This window comes from Culex pipiens, chromosome 2 (genome assembly GCF_016801865.2).
Source record: "Culex pipiens pallens isolate TS chromosome 2, TS_CPP_V2, whole genome shotgun sequence".
NCBI classification, from domain to species: Eukaryota; Metazoa; Arthropoda; class Insecta; order Diptera; family Culicidae; genus Culex; species Culex pipiens.
Genome location: NC_068938.1, coordinates 49,863,956 through 49,885,888, shown reverse-complemented (window position 1 = coordinate 49,885,888; position 21,933 = coordinate 49,863,956). Strand labels below are relative to the sequence as shown.

Genomic DNA, 21,933 nt, shown 5'->3' with positions numbered 1-21,933 from the left:
AATTTTACTTAATTTTACTAAATTTTACTTAATTTTACATAATTTTACTTAATTTTACTTAATTTTACTTAATTTTACTTAATTTTACTTAATTTTACTTAATTTTACTTAATTTTACTTAATTTTACTTAATTTTACTTAATTTTACTTAATTTTACTAAATTTTACTTAATTTTACTTAATTTTACTTAATTTTACTTAATTTTACTTAATTTTACTTAATTTTAATTAATTTTAATTAATTTTGCTTAATTTAAATTTAATTTATTAATTTAACTTAATTTTTTTAAATTTTACAAAATTTATCTTATCACAACTTAATTTTACTTAATTGTAGTTAATTTTACTAAATTTTAATTAATTTTACTTAATTTTACTTAATTTTACTTAATTTTACTTAATTTTACTTAATTTTACTTAATTTTACTTAATTTTACTTAATTTTACTTAATTTTACTTAATTTTACTTAATTTTACTTAATTTTACTTAATTTTACTTAATATTACTTAATTTTACTTAATTTGACTTAATTTAATTAATTTTAGTTAATTTTACATAATTTTACATAATTTTGCTTAAATTTACTTAATTTTGCTTAATTTTTCTTAATTTTGCTTAATTTTATTAATTTCACTAAATTTAACTTAACACAACTTAATTTTACTAAATTTGGACAAATTCAAATAAATTACACTAAAAATAACTATTTTCAACTAAATTTATCTGAATTAAACTAAATTTTGGCTTAATTTAACTTATTTTTATAAACTCTTCTTAATTTAACTAAAATTAACTAATTTAATAAAACTTAAATTGATTAAACTTAATTTCACTTAATTTAACATAATTGAACTTCATTTAACTTCGTTTCTAACAATATTTAACACTATTTTTTGATGTGCTTTAAAGGCGTTAGGTGCCCTATTTGTTCGGATTTGTCAAACATCGGCCAATCTATGTCTAGACATTCTGTACCAGCCGCCCCTCCAGGTGGACAGATGTCCATACAAAAAAGTAGAGTGTGGACAATTGCCAGTCTCCCCTTTCCCCTGCCAAAGTGTTCACGTGGTTTAGGGATGCCCCCACTTTATGTTAAGTACATTTTTTTACCTACGCATCCTCCAAACAGTAACGAGAGGCTCAACTTCTAACCACATTCCCTCAACACAAAAAACTTCTCACCTTATCAACTGAAACATTCCTTCAGGTGCCGATGCGCAGAAAATCTTCCTGGCTTTTAATTTATTCACTCACACAACACATTCTATCACCACTTGCACTTGCACTTGCAACACACATAATCATCAAAAAAAAAACTTCACGAACTGAGCGGCTCAAACAGGATCGAACACGACACAGGACGTTGCTTTGTTTTGTTCTCGAACTGATGATCTGTCAAAAATCTATGCTGCCGGTTCCAGCTAGTTTTTTTGGTAATTTTACGCAAAATTGTGCTGAAACACCATTATTTTTGGTAAAATCTCTCCTGTCATTTTGGTTTGGGCTGTCAGTTTTGGAAAGCAAATCAGCAATCAGGGTTAGCTATTTCACCAATTCCAGATTGGTAAATTTAGCTGAAATTTTAGCTGATTCAACCAAAAAAATCACTGTTTCACCAATTTGAAGCCAGCTAATTTGAATTGCTAAATTTTAGATGGAATTCCTTTCCGTGTGGAGTTTCTAAATCAACACTATTTTTCGTTAATCAAATGTAGGTGAAATCAATTTAATAAACGTGTACTTAACTCGCTTTTTTTTGCTGCCCATCAGTCCAACGAACTTTCTCGGGCACGTGCAATCAAAACAGAGGAAAACCGCGCAGTCTGCCGGGTAAACAACAACGATTTCAAACGAGAATGAAAGTATGCTACTGATGCTGATGAGGAGGCTAATGCGTACGCACAGTTTTCCTTTTCGTCCGATTATCCACTGGCCCTGCCTGCCCCGCCCCAGGCTAACCAACCAAGAAATCAAATTACCACGCCGGGGCCTTAGAGCATCGCATAAATAATAACTCAGCTTAGAGCTTGAAGAAACAGAAGAAGAAGAAAAAACAGACGCTTTGATATGCAAAGCAGCATTCGTGAAGCGTGGCTATCGCAGATTTCTGATGCTCGATACATGATCAGGAGAGGTTTTTTTTGGCTCGCCCAAAAAAAGCTCACTTCATGAACAAAGAAAGAGAGCAAAAGTATAAGTAAATAAAATCACTTTTTAACATTTTAATTGCCATTTTCCGCTTATGACTGTTTTTTTGGAGCTTTGTCTCGAGCGCGATCCAAGTATTTTGCTCTCTGCTCGCGAGGTGAACGATGCTTTTTCCAAGATCTGCTCGCGATGTGGTTCGTGAGGGAGGGGAGTTCATCATCACATAAGAGCCCCTCCCGATGGTTATCAGCCGTAACGCAATCTGCATGCCGCAATCAGCGATTGTTTTTTCGGTGTCATTTTTTCGGTTATTTTATTGAAATTCAATACAGCTGATGGGGTGAAATTGAGTTATGAACGTCGTGGCCCCGAAAGCTAAACTGCCTGACATATTATCCTGGTTCGAAAACGTATTTTAAAGTGTACTCATTGGAGAAATTGCACCCCTATAACCGCGCACAAAATCGCAGATCATCATCTGCTATGCAAACAAATTTTCTAAAATCGTTTGTGTTGAGCTATGCCGGGCCATTGTTTTGCAAGTCAACAGTGCGTGAATGGTTTTACAGCATCGGTACCTGACGAGGAGGAGGGAAACCTTAGGCCAAAACAACTTAAGCTAATCGAGAGTCCGCGCAGCATGAAGAGGTGCATTTTCAAGCGATGAGTTTGTGCATAACTTTCTTTAATCGCACTCTGACAGTGGTTTAAGATGTTTAGCAAACAGCAGCCAGGATCGGATTGTTGATTGGCTGCGAGCATAATTGAAACTTCACGTTCACGTGCTCGTTCGAAAAAAAAACAACTGTTTTTCACTTTACTGTGTTAACAGAAGATGAACATCGACAGTAAAACATAGAGATGTTACAGAGATGCTAGAAAATACATTCCTAAGTGACCACCTAATAGTATGAGAGAAGAGAAAAGTTTTCATGTTTGAGTTTGTGTTTTACGAGATCTGTAGACCATGAAAGATGTTTTTTTATTGTAAAAAATCCAATAGTTCTAGAAAATCTGATTCAAATTTCATAACTCTTAAAAATCAAAAAAACAATAACAACCTATTTTAACAAAACTAAAAAGTGAAAAGAATGTTTTTTCAGTACGATTCGTACATTTTTATAATGACAGTAAACGTAATTAGTTTTACAACGGAATTGCAAAAATATATTTTTGCAATTCCGTCGTGAAACTACTTATTTTTCCTGTCATTCTTGAACGACGAATTAGCCTACTTTTTGTACCAAAAATAACAGAATCGAATAGCAACACTTTTCAAAATAAATGCTGAAAAGTTCTACTTTTCAACACTCAAATGGTCACTTGTTTCGAAAAGTAACACTTTTCGAAATTTTTTTGATTTAAACGATTTATTGACAAAATACATGAAAATTTGACCATTGTTATCCGAGCATTCGTTGGTGAAGGTTGTCTGAATCAACATGACTCGTCGCGTCCCGGCGCAAAACGCCGGCAATATTGCCCTACCTGCGGCTCAAGCAGGCAAAAAAGTGGGAATTTCCAAAAGGAAGGTTGAGGCCTCAACTGATGGCCAAAAACCGGGGATTTCCAAAAGGAAGGTACTTTTGGAAGTGACATCGAACAGCAAAAAGACGAAAAAGAGCGACGGTACTGTACCGATGGATGAGGAGGAGGAGAACTCTTCGTCCCACGAGGAGCAGCTATTGAAGAACAACAAGTTTGCTGGACTGCCTGACGAGGACCAGGTAGCGGAAGCAAAGGAGAATGAAGTGAAACAGCGAAAGGAGAAACTGCCTCCTTTTTATGTGCGGCAATCAGCAGCAACGATCGACTTTCGAGCGGGGCTGGTTGAACTCATCAAGTCTGGGAAAGTCCTAGGCAACATTCGTCTGTGTCAGGACGGATTTAAGGTGCTGGTGCAATCCAGGCAGCACTATCAACTGGTCAAGGATTACTTGACCGAAAACGAGGCGGAGTACTTTACCCATGATGTCGCCATGGATAAGCCGTACAAAATCGTCGTCAGAGGTCTGTACGACATGCCAGTGGAGGAATTAGCTGCCGAGCTAAAAGTTTTGAAACTGGATGTGTTGGCCGTGCACAAAATGAGCCGACGCAACAAAGACATCAAGTACCGTGACCAGCTCTACCTGCTGCATTTGGCTAAGGGATCGACGACGCTTCCTGAGCTGAAGGCAATTCGAGCGGTTTTCAACATTATCGTGTCGTGGGAGCGATACCGACCAGTGCATCGTGACGTCACACAATGCTTCAACTGCCTGGGTTTCGGGCACGGAGGTAAGAACTGCCACCTGAAGCGTCGTTGCGCCAAATGTGGTACCGATGCGCACATCACATCCCAGTGCATCCAAGATTCGCTGGTGAAGTGCCTCAACTGCAACGGTGAGCACTCGTCAACCGACCGAAAGTGCCCCAAGAGAGCTGAGTTCGTGAAAATTCGGCAGCAAGCATCGACGAAGAATCAGCCTCAGCGTCGTAGAACTCCTCCAGCCCTGGTGGAGGAAAATTTTCCACCTCTTCAACCGCGACGCCAGGTCCCAAACTTGGCACCGTTGCCGTTGGATCCCAGGAAGAGAGCTGAGGTGAATCATCCACGGCCGGGTTCCAGCCAGGAGCCGAGACCGCCACCACCGGGCTTTAGCCAGGAGCCAAGACCAACCCAAGAACCAGCAGTTGAGGAAAATGGTAATGATCTTTACACCTCAACCGAACTCCTCAATATTTTCAAACAGATGTCCGCTGCACTGCGTGGATGCAAAACCAAGACCCAGCAGATTGAAGTGCTGACCTCGTTCGTCATCCAGTATGGATCGTAGGTCCCTCAAGCTGCTGAATTGGAACGCTTGCTCCATTAGGAGGAAGAACTTAGAGCTGGTGGATTTTCTTCGCGAGAAGGAGATCGACGTAGCTGCCATCACGGAAACTCATCTGAAGCCCGGTGAGAAAGTTTATCTGCAAAACTACAAGATCGCGACGCAGCTCGATAGGACCACCTCTGGAGGAGGAGGTGTGCTTGTCGCTGTTCATCGTGATCTCAAGCCACGCCGGCTGCCACACTTTAAGCTGGACATCATCGAGGCCGTTGGGGTGGAAATTCCCACTTCGGTTGGCCCAGTACTCTTCATTGCTGCATACTGCCCACGTCAGGTGAATGCCAGAGATGGTTCAGCAGCAAAACTGAAGAGCGATATCCAGAAGCTGACACGGCGGAGCGCAAAGTACATCATCGCTGGTGACCTCAACGCGAAGCATGAAGTTTGGGGCAACAGCAGGAGGAATCGGAACGGAGTGATTCTGCACAACGATCTGCAAAACGGATACTACAACGTTGTGAGTCCGGATCGTCCAACGAGGGTGGCTCGGTCTGGGAATCACTCAATCATCGACTTCTTCATTACCAATATGGCTGAGAACGTGGCTCATCCTGAGGTGTTTGAAGAGTTGAGTTCTGATCACTATCCGGTGGTTGTGGAGGTTGGAGCTTCCGTTACTCCGCAGCGGCAACCAACCCGGAAAGATTACCACAACGTTGACTGGCAGCAGTTTCAGCAAGTGGTCGACAGCAACATCGACTATGATCAACAGCCGGAAACTTCTGCTGATATTGATCGTTCGCTGGAGGTGATCCAGCAGGCTATCAACCAAGCAGAGGCTGCCAACGTTCGAGAGGTTCCTGTTAATTTTAAGGTAACTGATATTGACGTAGATACTAAACACTTGATTAGACTTAGGAATGTTTATAGGAGACAATATCAACGGACTGGGGACTATGACAAAAAGATTTCAGTGAACAATTTGAACAAAATCATACAAGACCGACTTGACAATATCAGAAATCAAGAATTTTCAAAACATGTAAGCCAGCTTGGGAATTATTCAAAACCATTTTGGAAACTTTCAAAAGTTCTTAAAAACAAACCAAAGCCTATTCCTCCTCTTATTGTTGAGGATTCTCCTTTGATTACATCCGAGGAAAAGGCAAATGCACTTGGGCTTCATTTTGTTAGTTCACATAATCTTGGCGCTTCCATGACCAGCCGTAAAGAAACATCAGTTGCCAATAGTATTTCAACAATCAATGACTCTACCTTTGAATTTCCTGCAGATTCCCATGTTTCTGGTGAGGAAGTCAAAGTTGCAGTTAAACAAATGAAAAATATGAAAGCTCCAGGCTTTGATAACATTTTTAATCTAGTGTTGAAAAAACAGAGTGATCAGTTCTTTCAACATCTAGCCAATATTTTCAATAAATGTTTGCAACTTGGTTACTTCCCTACCAATTGGAAACTGGGCAAAGTCATACCAATTTTGAAGCCTCAAAAAGATCCAACATCGCCAACAAGTTATCGCCCCATTAGTCTTTTGAGTAGTCTGTCCAAACTCTTTGAGAAGGTCATCTATTCAAGGCTTTTGGATTTTACCAACGATAATAATATAATTTTGAACGAGCAGTTTGGCTTCCGAAAGGGACATAATACTGCTCATCAGCTTACGAGAGTAACCAAAATCATCAAGCAGAACAAGCTTGAGTCTAAATCAACTGCTATGGCTTTGTTGGATGTTGAGAAGGCTTTTGACAATGTTTGGCATGATGGTTTGATACATAAACTGTATTTATACGGTTTTCCAATGTATCTTATCAAAATTATCCAGCACTATCTTTCGGAGAGATCGTTCAAGGTTTTTCTGAATGGGATTGCTTCTGGATTATTCAACATTGATGCTGGGGTTCCCCAAGGAAGTATTCTTGGCCCACTTCTGTACAATATTTTTACATCTGATTTGCCTACTCTTCCTGGTAATGGTGTGTTGTCACTTTTTGCTGATGACACTGCCGTTATTTATAAGGGTAAAATAACCAGATATTTAGTTGGCCGTCTTCAGAAGGGTCTTGACGTTCTTTCCGAATACTTTGGCGACTGGAAAATTCGCATAAATGCAGCCAAAACTCAAACCATCATTTTTCCACTTTCCAAATCGGCCAGATTTGTCCCAAAGGATGATGTTTTGATTAAAATGAATGATGTTTCGATACCCTGGTCAAAGGAAGTTGTCTATTTAGGTCTCATACTTGACTCGAAACTTTTGTTTCGGCAGCATGTAGATAAAATATTGAACAAGTGCAGCATTCTCATCAGGTGTTTGTATCCTTTAATTAACAGAAAATCAAAGCTATCTTTGAAAAATAAGTTAGCAGTTTACAAACAAATAATTTACCCCGCTATTGAGTATGCAGTACCTGTTTGGGAGTGTTGCGCTAGAACTCATAAATTGAAGCTCCAGCGTGTCCAAAACAAGGTACTCAAAATGGTTTTGAATGTTCCTGGCTGGACAAGATCAAGTGAGGTTCATGAATTAGCAGAAGTAAAAATGTTGGATCAGAAGATTCAAGAAAAATGTTTGAAATTCAGGGTAAAATGTGCTATATCTGAATACCCCTTGATTCAAGGATTGGTTTAGTTTATGGTAAGATTAAGTTAGTTTTAGGTTAGGTTATGTTTTCTTAACATTTTTTTTTTTTCCTCATTGTACCTAGTGTTACAAAAATGATAAATCATATACTTTTAAAGTTATAAAAATGAACAGTGTTTAAATCACGAAAAGCAAACTAAAGCTGAAGAGCCACAGCTGACCACTTATTATGTAAATCAAATGTAATTATTATAAGAAAGATTCAATAAAGTATATTTAATTCAAAAAAAAAAAAATGAAAATTTGACATAAAATTTTACTCAGTGTGTGTTTTTTGGATTTGAAAAAAATGTTGTATGGAACTCGTCGCAAAACTTGATTTTTTCAGCATTCTTTGTATTAATCCAACTCGGTGAACCTCGTTGGATAAATGTACGACTCGTGCTGAAAAATCCTCTTTTTGCATCTTGTTACATAAACTACTATTTTGCAATTCCGCTGTGAAACTGTCAACTTTTCCTGTCCTTTTGAAGAAACGAAACGGCCTACTTTTCCTTATCCAAAAATAACAGAATGGAAAATTAATACTTTTCAATACCAGTGCTGAAATGTTGAACTTTTCTGCATCTGTATCGGAAAGTAACATTTTTCAATATTTTTTTTTTTTTTTGTTTTGAACGATGAATTTACTAAACACATGAATGTTTCACATACAATTCCATTCAAGAAGCGTTTTTTCGGAATTTCAAAAAATGTTTTAAGAATCTCATTGCAAAACTTGAATTTAATTGATTTGTACAACTCGTGCTGAAAAATTCTTCATTTTGCACCTTGTTTCATAAACTACTATTTCATATAAGTCAAGAATTGGCATTTGATGTTTATTTTTATTCTAATAATTCTTTCAGAGTCTGTTTTTCAGCAAACATTGAGAAATTTTCTGATTTTTTCTGGGATTTGATGAAAATTCGAATCTATGTCTACAAAAAAAAGTTTAGCTTTTTTCATCATATTTCTTGAGTAAATATAAATAAATGTATTGAAATTTTATTAATGCTGGAAATATAAATGCTGTAAAATCTCTTCTTGACGATTTTACTTTTTTATATTTAAGATGCTCATAAGTCCTAGTGATGTTCTAGGATATCTATTCAATATTTTGGAGAACTTGGTCACAACATTATATTTTTAGCGACGTAATGTATACATTCTAAAAACAACTGGTTATTTGAAATAAAAAACAACTTGGTTGAATATAAATTTGTATTTTTGTTCTCAAAATGACGAATTTTGTACTACGTACAACATGAATGATTTCAGAAAATCTTGCAGCACAAAATTTCAGAAAGAAGCTGTCCATTTGAAAATATTATACACGTATAAAAATATAAAAAGTCACTTACTTTGTCACTGCATAATAATCGTGGAAATCCTTCACATAGTTACCAGAAAATTGGATCATTAGTGAAGCAGTAAATCACCCTGAATCACCCGTTTGCAATTACCACCACAGCTCATAATTTTTACCCCAATTTAACCTTCAGCTTGTCAAAAAAAAGAGTCGCATGATAACAACATTTCCCAGCCACCCACAGGCCGAAAATTAATCACGAAAAACTGCAGCAGTAGTGGCGGAATCTTGATTTTGTTTCCAACCCCCCTGTTTTCATCATCTGTTTTGACTTTCGCATGTGCGCGCGCGGTCAAATCTGTGGCCTGGCCACGCAGAAAAACAAAAATAGCTCAAATTTATTACCATCCACCCACCAATAGCACCCCTGCCACCCGTGGGGGTGAGCTCTTCTAGGCCGGGCTGCGAAAGTGAAATGATTTTCTGTGCGCTTTTCTTTCATAATTTTCTTCTAGCCACCACCGCAACCACTTTCTATCTCGTTTTGCGCTGTCTGGGCTGAATTTGCAGACATTGCGCGGGCTAGTTGTCTTTGGCGTCGTCGTCGTTGGTGGTGGTTGCTGTTGTTATTGGATTTTGCCTTCCTCACTGAGGTAAGGCTATAATCCTGCTCTAAAATTGAACTTTTTATTTAAAGCTCGAAAACCCACCTTGATGTATACATATCGACTCAGAATCGAAAACTGAACAAATGTCTGTGTGTATGTGTGTGTGTATGTGTGTGTGTATGTGTGTGTGTATGTGACCAATAATGTCAGGCAGTTTTCTCAGCACTGGCTGAACCGATTTTGACCAAACCAGTCGCATTCGACTTGGTTTAGGGTCCCATACGGTGCTATTGAATTGTTTGAAGTTTCGATAAGTAGTTCAAAAGTTATGTATAAAAATGTGTTTTCGCATATTTTCGGAAGTTGAATAAATGGCAGTAAACTGAACCAAACATCATCATGTTATACATCGTTAGTTAGGTAATTGAAAGACCTTTCCAACGAATCCAAAACATTGATAATCTGACAACCCTGTCTCCAGTTATACCCACTTAAGTGATATTTATGTACTTTTTTGTAGCCGGATCTCACTTAAATGCATGTAAACAATGTCCGGATCCATCATCCGACCCATCGTTAGTTAGGTAATCAAAAGACCTTTCCAACGAGTCTAAAACATTGAAGATCTGGCAACCCTGTCTCGAGTTATAACCACTTAAGTGATATTTATGTACTTTTTTTGTAGCCGGAACTCACTTAAATGCATGTAAACAATGTCTGGATCCACCATCTGACCCATCGTTGGTTAGGTAATCGAAAGACCTTTCCAACGAGTCCAAAACATTGATAATCTGGCAACCCTGTCTCGAGTTATACCCACTTAAGTGATATTTATGTACTTTTTTGTAGCCGGATCTCACTTAAATGCATGTAAACAATGTCCGGATCCATCATCCGACCCATCGTTAGTTAGGTAATCAAAAGAACTTTCCAACGAGTCTAAAACATTGAAGATCTGGCAACCCTGCCTCGAGTTATAACCACTTAAGTGATATTTATGTACTTTTTTTGTAGCCGGAACTCACTTAAATGCATGTAAACAATGTCTGGATCCACCATCTGACCCATCGTTGGTTAGGTAATCAAAAGACCTTTCCAACGAGTCCAAAACATTGATAATCTGGCAACCCTGTCTCGAGTTATACCCACTTAAGTGATATTTATGTACTTTTTTGTAGCCGGATCTCACTTAAATGCATGTAAACAATGTCCGGATCCATCATCCGACCCATCGTTAGTTAGGTAATCAAAAGACCTTTCCAACGAGTCTAAAACATTGAAGATCTGGCAACCCTGTCTCGAGTTATAACCACTTAAGTGATATTTATGTACTTTTTTTGTAGCCGGAACTCACTTAAATGCATGTAAACAATGTCTGGATCCACCATCTGACCCATCGTTGGTTAGGTAATCGAAAGACCTTTCCAACGAGTCCAAAACATTGATAATCTGGCAACCCTGTCTCGAGTTCTGACCACTTAAGTGATATTTATGTACTTTTTTTGTAGCCGGATCTCATTTAAATGTATGTAAAAAATGTCCGGATCCATCATTCGACCCATCGTTGGTTAGGTAATCGAAAGACCCTTCCAACGAGTCTAAAACATTGCAGATCTGGCAACCTTGTCTCGAGTTCTGACCACTTAAGTGATATTTATGTACTTTTTTTGTAGCCGGATCTCATTTAAATGTATGTAAACAATGTCCGGATCCACCATCCAACCCATCGTTGGTTAAGTAATCGAAAGACCCTTCCAACGAGTCTAAAACATTGAAGATCTGGCAACCCTGTCTCATGCTATGACCACTTAAGATGCGACTTATGAGCCCTTGAGTGACATGTGTGTTTTTTGTATTCCGGAACTTAACGAAATCAGACGAAAATTGTGTCCAAACCCATCATATCACATATCACCCATTGTTGGAAAAGGGTGAGGAAGGCACCAACCACATAGGTGGATTAAGTTAGTTTTTTTTCCTTCAGTCGCACTGCCAATTTCATGTAACGTACAATTTGAGAAAATTGCAGTTCATATTCTCCACTCTAGGAACAATAAAAGCTACCTTATAGTGGGATTGAAGGTTTAAAATATGATGTTTTTTTAAATTTATTTGTTTCAAATAAAAAAACATGCATTTTCTTACATGATATTTACCAACATCGGTTAATGTAATATTTATTGAACATAGTAACAAGCAGGGTTGATTTCTTTAAATCTCTGATAATTTGAAATTTGAAATTTTGATGAGTTTTGGTAAAAACAGACACAGCAGAACCGAATGAGTACCGTCCAGATGTGGCCCAGTAGATGGTTTAAAATATAATAATATTTTTCATAGACTATTTTGAGGATCCGCCCTAGTAACATTCTAGGTTTTAAGTAGGCCATAAAAGCCTATTTAGGCCGTATGAGGGTTTTCAGAACCATGATAAAACCTGTAAGTTTAAAAATGTTACTAGGGCGTAATACTATTATGCTAATCTTTTAACAAAAATTGAATAGCCATTTACGTAATTCTCCACCAACTCACACAGCAGTTGCCCCATAAAAAAAGAGTTGCAGTTGCTCCGACCCCTCTTCAATTTGCGTGAAACTTTGTTCTAAGGGGTAACTTTTGTCCCCGATCACGAATCCGAGGACCGTTTTTTTGATATCTCGTGACGGAGGGGCGGTACGACTCCTTCCATTTTTGAACATGCTAAAAAAGAGGTGTTTTTCAATTATTTGCAGCCTGAAACGGTGATGAGACAGAAATTTGGTGTCAAAGGGACCTTTATGTAAAATTAAACGACCGATTTGATGGCGTACTCAGAATTTCGAAAAACGTATTTTTCATCGAAAAATATACAACAACAGTTTTGAAAATTCTCCTATTTTCCGTAACTCAACTGTTAAATTTTTTGGAACATTTCATTTTAAGGAAAAAATCGTGTTTTTTCTAACTTTGCAGGGTTATTTTTTAGAGTATAACAATGTTACACAAAGTTGTAGAGTAGAACATTACAAAAATTTTGATTTGTATACATAAGGGGTTTGCTTATAAACATCACGAGTAGTCGCGATTTCACGAAAAAAAGTTTTGAAAAAGTTACTTTTTGTTTTTCTCTTTGTTTCGTCGTCCGTGTCTGTCGTGAGTGACCACGAACGGCCATGATCAACGACGACCAATTTTTTCACAACTTTTTTTTCGTAAAATCGCGATAACTCGTGATGAACCCCTTATGTTTACATATCAAAATTTTTGTAATTGTCTGCTCTACAACTTTGTAGAACATTGTTACACTAAAAAAATTAACCCTGCAAAGTTAGAAAAAACACGAAATTTTAAAATGAAAAATTTTGATCTAAATGAAAAAATTAAAAAAGTACATTCAATTTCCCTTAAAATGACATGTTCCAAAAAAATTTACAGTCAAGTAACGGAAATTGGCAGAGTTTTAATAACTTTTTTAGTATTTTTTTTTATGAAAAATACGTTTTTTGACATTCTGAGTACGCCACAAATCGAGTATAAAAGTCCCTTTGACACCAAATTTTCTATCTCATCACCGTTTCAGGCTGCAAATTCTTGAAAAACACCCTTTTTTTTAGCATGTTCAAAAATGGAATGGGTCGTACCGCCCCTCCGTCACGAGGTCTCAAAAAAACGGACCTCGGATTCGTGATCAGGAATTAAAGTTGCCCCTTAGAACAAAGTTTCACGCAAATCGAAGAGGGGTCGGGGCAACTTTTCCCGATTTCGTGTGAGTTGGTAGAGAATTATCTATTTAAAAAAAACTCTAAAAAAAACTAGCAAAATTGATTACAATATAAAACTTTTTGCAATGGCTGCATTATTCATAAAGTATTTAAGAGCTGACCACATGAATAATGAAAAGTTTATAGAATAAACATTCCAGACTCGATTATCCTCAGCCTTGATTGCCCAATGTTTTTCCGAAGTTCGATTATCCAAAGGTTTTATCCGGATAATCAAAACAAACACAAAAAAATAGTTATTTATTTTTATTTTTAACATCAGGTTTGGGTTATTGATTGCCTGTTACGATAACAAACACATATTCTCAATATTTAATCACCATCTAGGACCATTTAACCGCCATCAAGGATTTCTAAAAAATCGAAAATTTGATCATCCAAATTTTTCTTCGAGACCTACGGATTAAAGAATCTGGATTGTATACCATGGATACACAAGATTGCACACGAGCGACTTAGTAGCAATAAAGTATCAAATTCTGGTTAGAATAAAATACTTGCATTTTTGCTCAAAAGTATAACAGAGCAATTATAACTGTATTAAAAGTAACTATTTGAACAAAAATTTCGTTTGCAATTCACACCGATTTTTTTTTTTGTTTGTATCATTTAAATGATTATTGAGAATAATAATTCCCAATTGATTGATGAATAAATTAAAAATAACTTAAAACAATAAGCAAGTTTCGTTTCAATAAGTTTAAATTCTTCCATATAAAGTCAATTTGACGAATACCTGCTTTTGAGCAAGACTCGAAATCAGATTAATTTCCATTTCAACTTGCAAGTTCAACAACTGGTTGAGGGCGGCTAAGTGAAAACAAAAACACTCTACAAACCATCTCGACTTAAGAGCACTGCCACCTTAAAAGGTGGCCACTTTTTCTGTTATTGTTTAGGCTAAGGCCAACAATACGCACCACTGTTGAGAGCTAGTGAAAATAATTTTCTCTAGTTTATCACCACCGTTGCTCCCAGCTCGTCACCTTTGTTGACCACACCATTCAGCGCGTGAATTTTACGCCCCCACGATTGAAGATTAGCAATTTGCGAATTCTTATCTTCTGTGGGGATTGCTCCGGCTTTGTTTGGCTATCGTTGAATAATGTTTTCTTTAGAAACCTTGATTTTTTCAGATTTTTTTATTTTTTAGAAATTGAACCGGCTTAACAGTTTCATCTCAGTACTCACCATTTAATCAGGTCTACCATTGTTTTTATCGTTTACGAAAACTCCACCGAGTTCGATCCACATTCGAGTCTGCTCCCAAACCCGAGTGCGCCTCTTCCAAGAGCACTCACCGATTCGTAATAGCAGCACTTTTTAGTTCGAGGTTAACGACAAAAGCAATGAACTGACAATGATATATAAAGGGCAGCAGCCAACAAAAAAGCAGCCGCCATAAACTCCGACGGCCTAACGGTCCGCCCCGAAATTGCCTCCGTCGATCTTATTCAAATTCAAAGCCCAGCGTCAATTAGGCGGGCGCACAATTAACGCGCTCTTTTCCCTTTTCCCCCCATGGGACTCATTGAGTTTTTCCTTCTTTTTACAGGTTCCATGGAGACCGATTCCGTACCACGTGCCCCAGCAGCAGCTGATTAGTGTGGCCAGCTTTGACACGACCAGCAAGGACGAGCTAGTCCATATCGCGCAGCACAACGCGCAAATCCTGAAGCACTACAACCAGCCCATCACGCAGTACCACAACCAGAACAACCTGCAGGTCCAGCATGCCGGCCCGAAGCATCAGATGCAGCAGCAGCCGCAGCAGCAGCCGGGTCAAACGCCCGGTCCCAAGTACATGACGACGCCGCTGCTGTTGACCAACGTGAGCCCGGGCGGAGCCGGGGCCATGCAAACCCAGTCCCGGCACGCCGGCAAACCGTTCGGCGTCAAGTCGGACCAGATCACCACGCTGAACATTGTCCACTCGTCAACGCCCAAGATTGTGACCCCAATTGGCGGTGGTGCTGGCGGTTCCAACGTCCCGGTTGGCCATCTGTCTCCACCGGGAGGCGGCAGCGGCGTCAAGGCAGGCAAATTCAATGGCCAGTTTAGGTAAAATACGACTCGGGAGATGATGACAAGTTTTTCTTTTCTTTTGTACGAGCGCGTGGTCTATATATGCAGATTAGCATTGCTTTTACTTGCTTTTTTCTTCTTTGGCTTTGGGAGATTTGGTGGCATTGTTATGCAAAAATTTGGGCCACGAGCAATTTAAACTGATCTATTGACGAAAATATCTGGGTCTGAGGGATTTGCATTGTATTCGTATGAGATAACCAACTTTTTGCCTAAACCCCCTTTTGCAGAGATTCCGTACTCAACACAGGGCCCGGGAATCACCAAAAGTCCACAATGAAGCCGCACCCGGTTATGAACAAGCTGCAGGCTCACATGGCCGGAGTGCAGGGGTTCCGAGGCCCCAAGCAACCGATCGCCGCGACTTCGAACCGACTGGAGCACTATGTCACGCCGAATCATCTGTACGGCACCTACATCCAGTTCGGTCAGGCGTCCAACCCGCTGCAGTCAGCGAAAACCAAATTCATCAGCCAACTCGCCAGCCATCCTAGCTTTGATGCCCAGCTCAAAGGTTTACTGCATGCTGGCGTAAATGGCGGCTACCAGCAGACGTTCACCCACATCAAAAACCTCCAGAAGATGAATTTTATGCAGCAGCAGAACAAACTGCAAAACTACTTCAACCACATTCCGGCCGACGTTGATCTCCCGAAGAAATTGCTTTCTTCCGCGGAGAAAGATGCAAACAAGTTTACCGTAACGCCATCCACCCCCCTGTTCCCTCACATCCCACCCAGCGTCCTGACACCATTCTTCCAGCAAGTCCAACAGCAACAACAGAACAAGTTCGGTTTCAGCCTCAAAACTCAACATCCAGCACCACCTGCAGCTTCTCCCTCTCCAACCATGCACGGGTTCAAAGAGAAACCCTACAAACATCACCAGCAGCAACCCCAACTACAGTACGATTCCCACCAGGTCCACCCAAATCAATACCAAGGTTTCAAGGAAAGCCAAGGACACGATTCGTTCGGATTCACCTCGTACCAGAGCTACCAGCAACCACCCTTCGAGTCCAAACCTCACGAGACGGTCAAATTCAAAGACGTCAAGCACAACAATGGCTTCAATGAAATCCACGACGAGTACAGCAAGAATCTAGTCCCACCACCACCAAGCACCCAGCAGGCATTCCTTCCGACGATCATCAACCACCCGGATCCCAGCAAGGATCCCATAGAGATCCTAAACAAATACAACATCAACCCGCACTCGCCGCTGCAAGACGCTAACCGATTCAGCTACGAATCGTACGCAAGACCCAGCGCATCCTCACATACTCCCTCTTCAACGCCCACTTCCACCTCAACCTCAACCTCTACCCATTACCCAAGCACCACCACCCAGCGTTCGCCATTCTACTCACACACCATCACCTTCAACGGCGATCACAACAACTACAACACCCCGGTGCTGGTCACCCCCACCAACGATGACTGGATCGGTCGGGACAAATTTATCACCACCGAAAAACCAAACGTGTTCAAGCACCTGTTCCGTACCACCGAAAGTGAGTACAAACAGCACAAGCTGATGCACCCCAGCTACACCGGACTCCCTCCGAACAAACGCCCCTCGCCAACAACTCCCGTGTCGATCTTCGATTCCTCCACCGAAGAACCGCTAATCACGCACAGTTTCTTCACGATCGAAGACGCCATCTCCGATCCTACTCTGCTCCCACCGCCCAACAACCGAAACCGATACAAGTACACAACAGAAGCTGAAGAAAACCGCCTGGACGAACCCCAACCGGAGATTGTAACCATCGGGCCACAGTTCGTTGACTCGCAAGAATTCGGCACCACCACCGTCTACCCGATGTTCAAGAGCAAGGGCCGCAGGCGCCGTCCAAAGCCTCAATCCACCACGGAAGCCTCAACCGATACGGACTCCACCGAGAACCCTCGTCTGACCAACCGGTACCGAACGCGCACTCGCCCAACCACCGAATCGGACAGCGAAGTCAAAACCACGCTGGCCCCGCCAACGTCCTACCTCGCGGAAGAAAGTTCGCTGAAAAAGCTGCGCAAAAAGCTCCCACCAAACTTCAACCGAAACCGACTCACCTCCGCCACCCGTGACGACTTCTCCTCGGATCAAGATCGTGTGAACAACGACCAGCTGGAACCCTCGGTCACGCAAATACCACCAACGATCTCGGTGATAACAACGACCACCACAACCAGCAGTCCACTCTTCGCCAGCGATAACAATCAGCTGTTGAACGGTGGTGGCAATGGACTTCGGTCACGGTTCCGACCAGCTGGAGGTGAACAGCAGCAGAAACCCACGCGAACCAAGCCAAAGGCGCCAACCAGCGACGATCTAGATCTGGATCCATTCCGATCCACCGAGGTGACGCGTGAAAGTGAAAACACCCGCGTAAACTTCAAACTAGCCAACACCAAACCCAGTCTGCGACTCCCGTCTTCCTCGTTCACGTACAGCACCTCGTCCACATCGGCCAGCTTCACCTCGGACGAGTCCAGCGCCGAAACGAACCGAACCCGACCGGAGCAGAACCGGCCTCGCTTCAGCATCAAAGAGTACCGTAATAAGCTAAACCGAACCACGACCACCACTCCAACGTCGATCGTCACTTCGGACGTGGAAATCACGACCCAGCCGGGAACGAAACTCCGCTTCCCCACCAGGAACCGCTTCCTGCTGAACAACCGCCCCAACAAAACCACCGACTCAAACGAAGTCCTTTCGTCACCCCCGAGCGGATCATCAAGCACCACCGAGAAACCTGTCAACAGCGAATCAACGACAGTTAGAACATCGTTCCGCCCAACGGGTACCCGGAGTAGCTACAACAACCGATTCACGGTGAAGAAGGCTACAACGGAGTCTTCGCTCGCAGGACAGCAACCACCAGTATCGACGACCACGTCCAGGATTGTGAACCGCGGTCGGATTCGGCTGCAGGATACCACGACGCAATCGGTAAGTTGTAGATCGTCACTGTCCTGTAATTTTTGAATGACAATTTTCTTTTCAAGACCCCAAACCGCACCGCGAACCCGTCCGTGCTCAACACCAGCACCCTGGCGAACCGTCGGCCATCGAAGATCAGCCTCCGGCAGCGCATCCAGAACCACAACCGCAAAAAGGACTCCGAGCTGCGAGAGGTGGACGCCGACGGCAATAGCCTCCTGCCGGGTGCGTCGTCAGACGAAACTAAAGGACCCGCCGACGATCTGATCGGTGCGATCAACACCCAGAACGCGTACGACGATACGCCGGCGGTGGCCGCAGGCCCAGTTCCGTCCTCCACCGAGGGTTACCGCCACCCGGAGACGGCCATCATGAAAATATCCCCCAAGGACTCGGCGTCCAACTCGTACAACGACGGCGACTGGGACCTGAACAGTGCCTCGTCGGATTACTCCAAGCGGGTCGTCGAGCTGACGCTTTCCGCCAGCAAGGACAAGGGCTTCAAGTCGGTCAACAAGGGCCTGCTGTCGAGGCGGGTGCCCGGCTACTTCACCCTGGCCACCGAAGATCCCATCCTGCCGATCGAGGCGTTCTTCCCGCAGGTCAAAAAGGTGGGCGCGTGACGGAATTTACGGTGTGCCACTTTGAAGCGTTATGAGTGTGCTGAATGAATGTGAATTCGAGCGAGAGTGCGTGTTGCGTAATTGATGAATGAGTCCGAAATTAGGTGTTATTTCAGATTTTTTTTAGGATAACGAATGATCACGATGTTTGTGTGCGATCTTGGTTGGTGTGAATTGAAGGTTATGATTGTTGTCATTATTTTATTTGTTGTCATACAGCGGAAAGACTCTCACGATTAGTCCTACACTTTCATAACGCAACCTTGTACGTATGTTAGGGCTTGTTTTACGGTATCATATTTAAATTATTACCAGTTTGCGCTGCCTGATCGCTAAACTAGGTGACTTCGAATGGAAGGCGCACAGAGCTTGAATAATCTAGAGTAAAATTTCAATTTTATAATTTGTAGAAAACAAAAGGGCAAATGAGAAAAAAAAAACCTCGGAAGACACCTTCGAAAGGTTTTGCTCGGACGCGGTTGAACTTAGGTACCCTCGTATGTAAATTGATTCAAAAGCGCATAATTAAGTGTTATCTGCGAAAGGAGGACTGTAGACAGCACACACACACTTTCATTTAAAAAAGTCAAGCTAAGCTGACAACGAGTAAAAGGAACTGTAGTTTTAGAAAGCCAAAATAAATCGAAACTTGTAAATATCATTAAAAAATGTTTTGTTTCATTTTGTAACAATATGATGACAAGATAATTTGCCAATATTTACTTCGTGATTAGAGCAAGGGCGTCTATACGAAGTGCTCCTACCCTCGCTACAAATTTCCAGTGCTTTACAAGGGGAAATGGGGTTTTTTTATTCTTAGCAAATTCTTGCAATAAAACTTATGTTTACGGAGTAAAAGATGATCGAATTGTTCACCAAGATAGCACGATCATTTTTATGATAATTTGTCTATTTCACAAGTATGAATTGCGATATCTGGAAAACGGAAGCGAATTTTCGTTAAGTTCAACAATACGTCATCATTAATTAATTTTCGACCAAAATTATTGTTGTTACAAGATAGCACATAACAGACGACATATGATTAAAACCTAAAATGTTAGGGGTCCCTTGAAGGGTCCCTCGCATTTTTGAAACAGAAAATAAAACTTGCTTCCGGAAACATTTAGACATTTTGCTGCTAAGAGACTTTCTTTAGGAAAAAAGTTGTAGTGCCTCAAATTACTTATCGTAAAAAAATATAACTAAAAATAACCTGACTTCTGAATTTGAAATACCCCAGATTATCTATATTTTCCTTCTCAGCATATCGTTTATTAAATATATCTTTCTAATGTTGTTTTCAAAGAGACTTTTTTTTAAATTTGGGAGTTTTGGGTGTTTTGAACCCGCCTAAAGTAAGGGATATTCAAAAACACTCAAAATGCAAAACATTTAAATTTTGCTTGTAAGACCTTTTCAAAAAAATCTACAGTTAAAGTTTATGATATTGGCATTGTTTATTTTTAAGGCCATTGCGAGTTTTTTTGAGGATTATATGAGGTCATTTAAAATGATTTGAAGTTAAAGAAAATAGTTATTCAGGATCTATAGTGAATTTGTGATTTTTTTTATTTATATGCCAGTTCAGGTATCAGACTCCAAACCAGTAGATTTAAATGTTTGGTTTTTTAGTCCAGCTTTATTATTTTTTTGTTGCATCTGGATTTTTATATCAAAATTATATTTAGAGGTTGTTTTTCAATGAATATTTTCCAATAAAAATTCAGTCTCATAGCATCCGCCATTTGAAAATTTGCAAATATACTCATTTTTAAACAAATTATAACCCTCACAAAACATTGTTTAGAAGATCAGTTTCATCTCTTAAGAATATAATGAATTTCTTATGATTATTGATAATTGAAAAAAGCCTTTTCCACCAACATTCCTTATTTTTAATCAACAACAGTTTGAGTATGCATTTCATTGTTGTAATTCTTTAAATAATACTGAAAAAAAGTGTAAACCAAAAGTGTTTCATTTCTCGCTGGTTTTGATCGATTATAAAAAAGACGGCTTTATTTTCCAATAAGATGGTTCAAAAATAGTTGAAACAACATTTTGATGAAATAAACAATATTTAAATAAATAATAAGAATTTGATTTTTTTGAGAAGGATTTTGTTATTTTGATACCGTAAAACGGGGTGAATTTAATAACCGGGGTGACTTTGATAGGTTTCAGATTTTTCCGCAAAATGAAGAATACAAATTAAATACGTACTCAATGGTTTGAAATCATACTGACCGTGATAGAGAAGTGTTCAAAGTACCTCAAGAAGAACTTTTGATAAAATTTTGAAAATTTAAAAAAGTTAGTTAACTATAATGAAGAAAAAGTTGATAAAAGACACAATTTAAAAAAATCTCCAAATTTATAGGCAATGTTAGTTAAACAAATTTTATGTAAAATGTGAAAACTTGTGATTCGTGCTTCGAAATCAGTTTAAAATGCAATATAAATCAATAATTTTATAAACAAAACTAGTTTTAACGAATTTCATGAAAAATTTCGACTATTTTACAATTTTAGCTTAAATTTGTATGTATTTTGTTAAAAAGCTTATAAACTTAAATAACTAAATATAAACAATAATTTTTTTCTTAAAAACTATATCAGCAACCTTAGTGATGGTACATTTGACGTAAAAATGAAATTTGAACACCTTAAATCTGATTTTTACAAGAAAAATTATAACTATCAAAGTCACCCCGGAATTTAAACTAAGAATTTTTAACGTAACTATTTTTCTAAACACTATTGAAAAAAATGGACTTTGTGGGGCCTACCCCAGTACATGTTTTAAAATAATGATCTTGAGAAAAACCTTACCAGTTGGAAAATATTTCAAAAATAAATTGAAATCCTATCAAATTCACCCCGGTTTACGGTTCTTTAAAACCCCCAGCTAAGGAAACTCAAAAGAAACAATTTAGCCCCCAAACTCTTTCGACTTGATTTGATGGATTCGAACACAAATCACACAACGTGC

At 39.7% G+C, this 21,933-nt stretch overlaps 1 protein-coding gene across 2 annotated transcripts in view; it reads left to right on the top strand.

Annotated features, from left to right (window-relative positions):
• Nucleotides 1–19,422, top strand: part of LOC120415996 (uncharacterized) — a 71,879-nt gene extending 52,457 nt beyond the window's left edge. Inside the window, exons 4-7 of one of the 2 annotated variants that reach the window (XM_039577651.2) lie at nucleotides 14,840–15,345; nucleotides 15,600–18,324; nucleotides 18,381–18,926; nucleotides 19,066–19,422. In XM_039577651.2, coding sequence (XP_039433585.1) covers nucleotides 14,840–15,345; nucleotides 15,600–18,324; nucleotides 18,381–18,926; nucleotides 19,066–19,077 — 3,789 coding nt within the window. In that variant the 3' untranslated portion in view covers nucleotides 19,078–19,422. Of the gene's footprint in view, nucleotides 1–14,839; nucleotides 15,346–15,599; nucleotides 18,325–18,380 lie in introns of both variants that reach the window. The other variant, XM_052707494.1, reaches the window with a different exon arrangement.
• The last annotated feature ends 2,511 nt before the right edge of the window (nucleotides 19,423–21,933 follow it).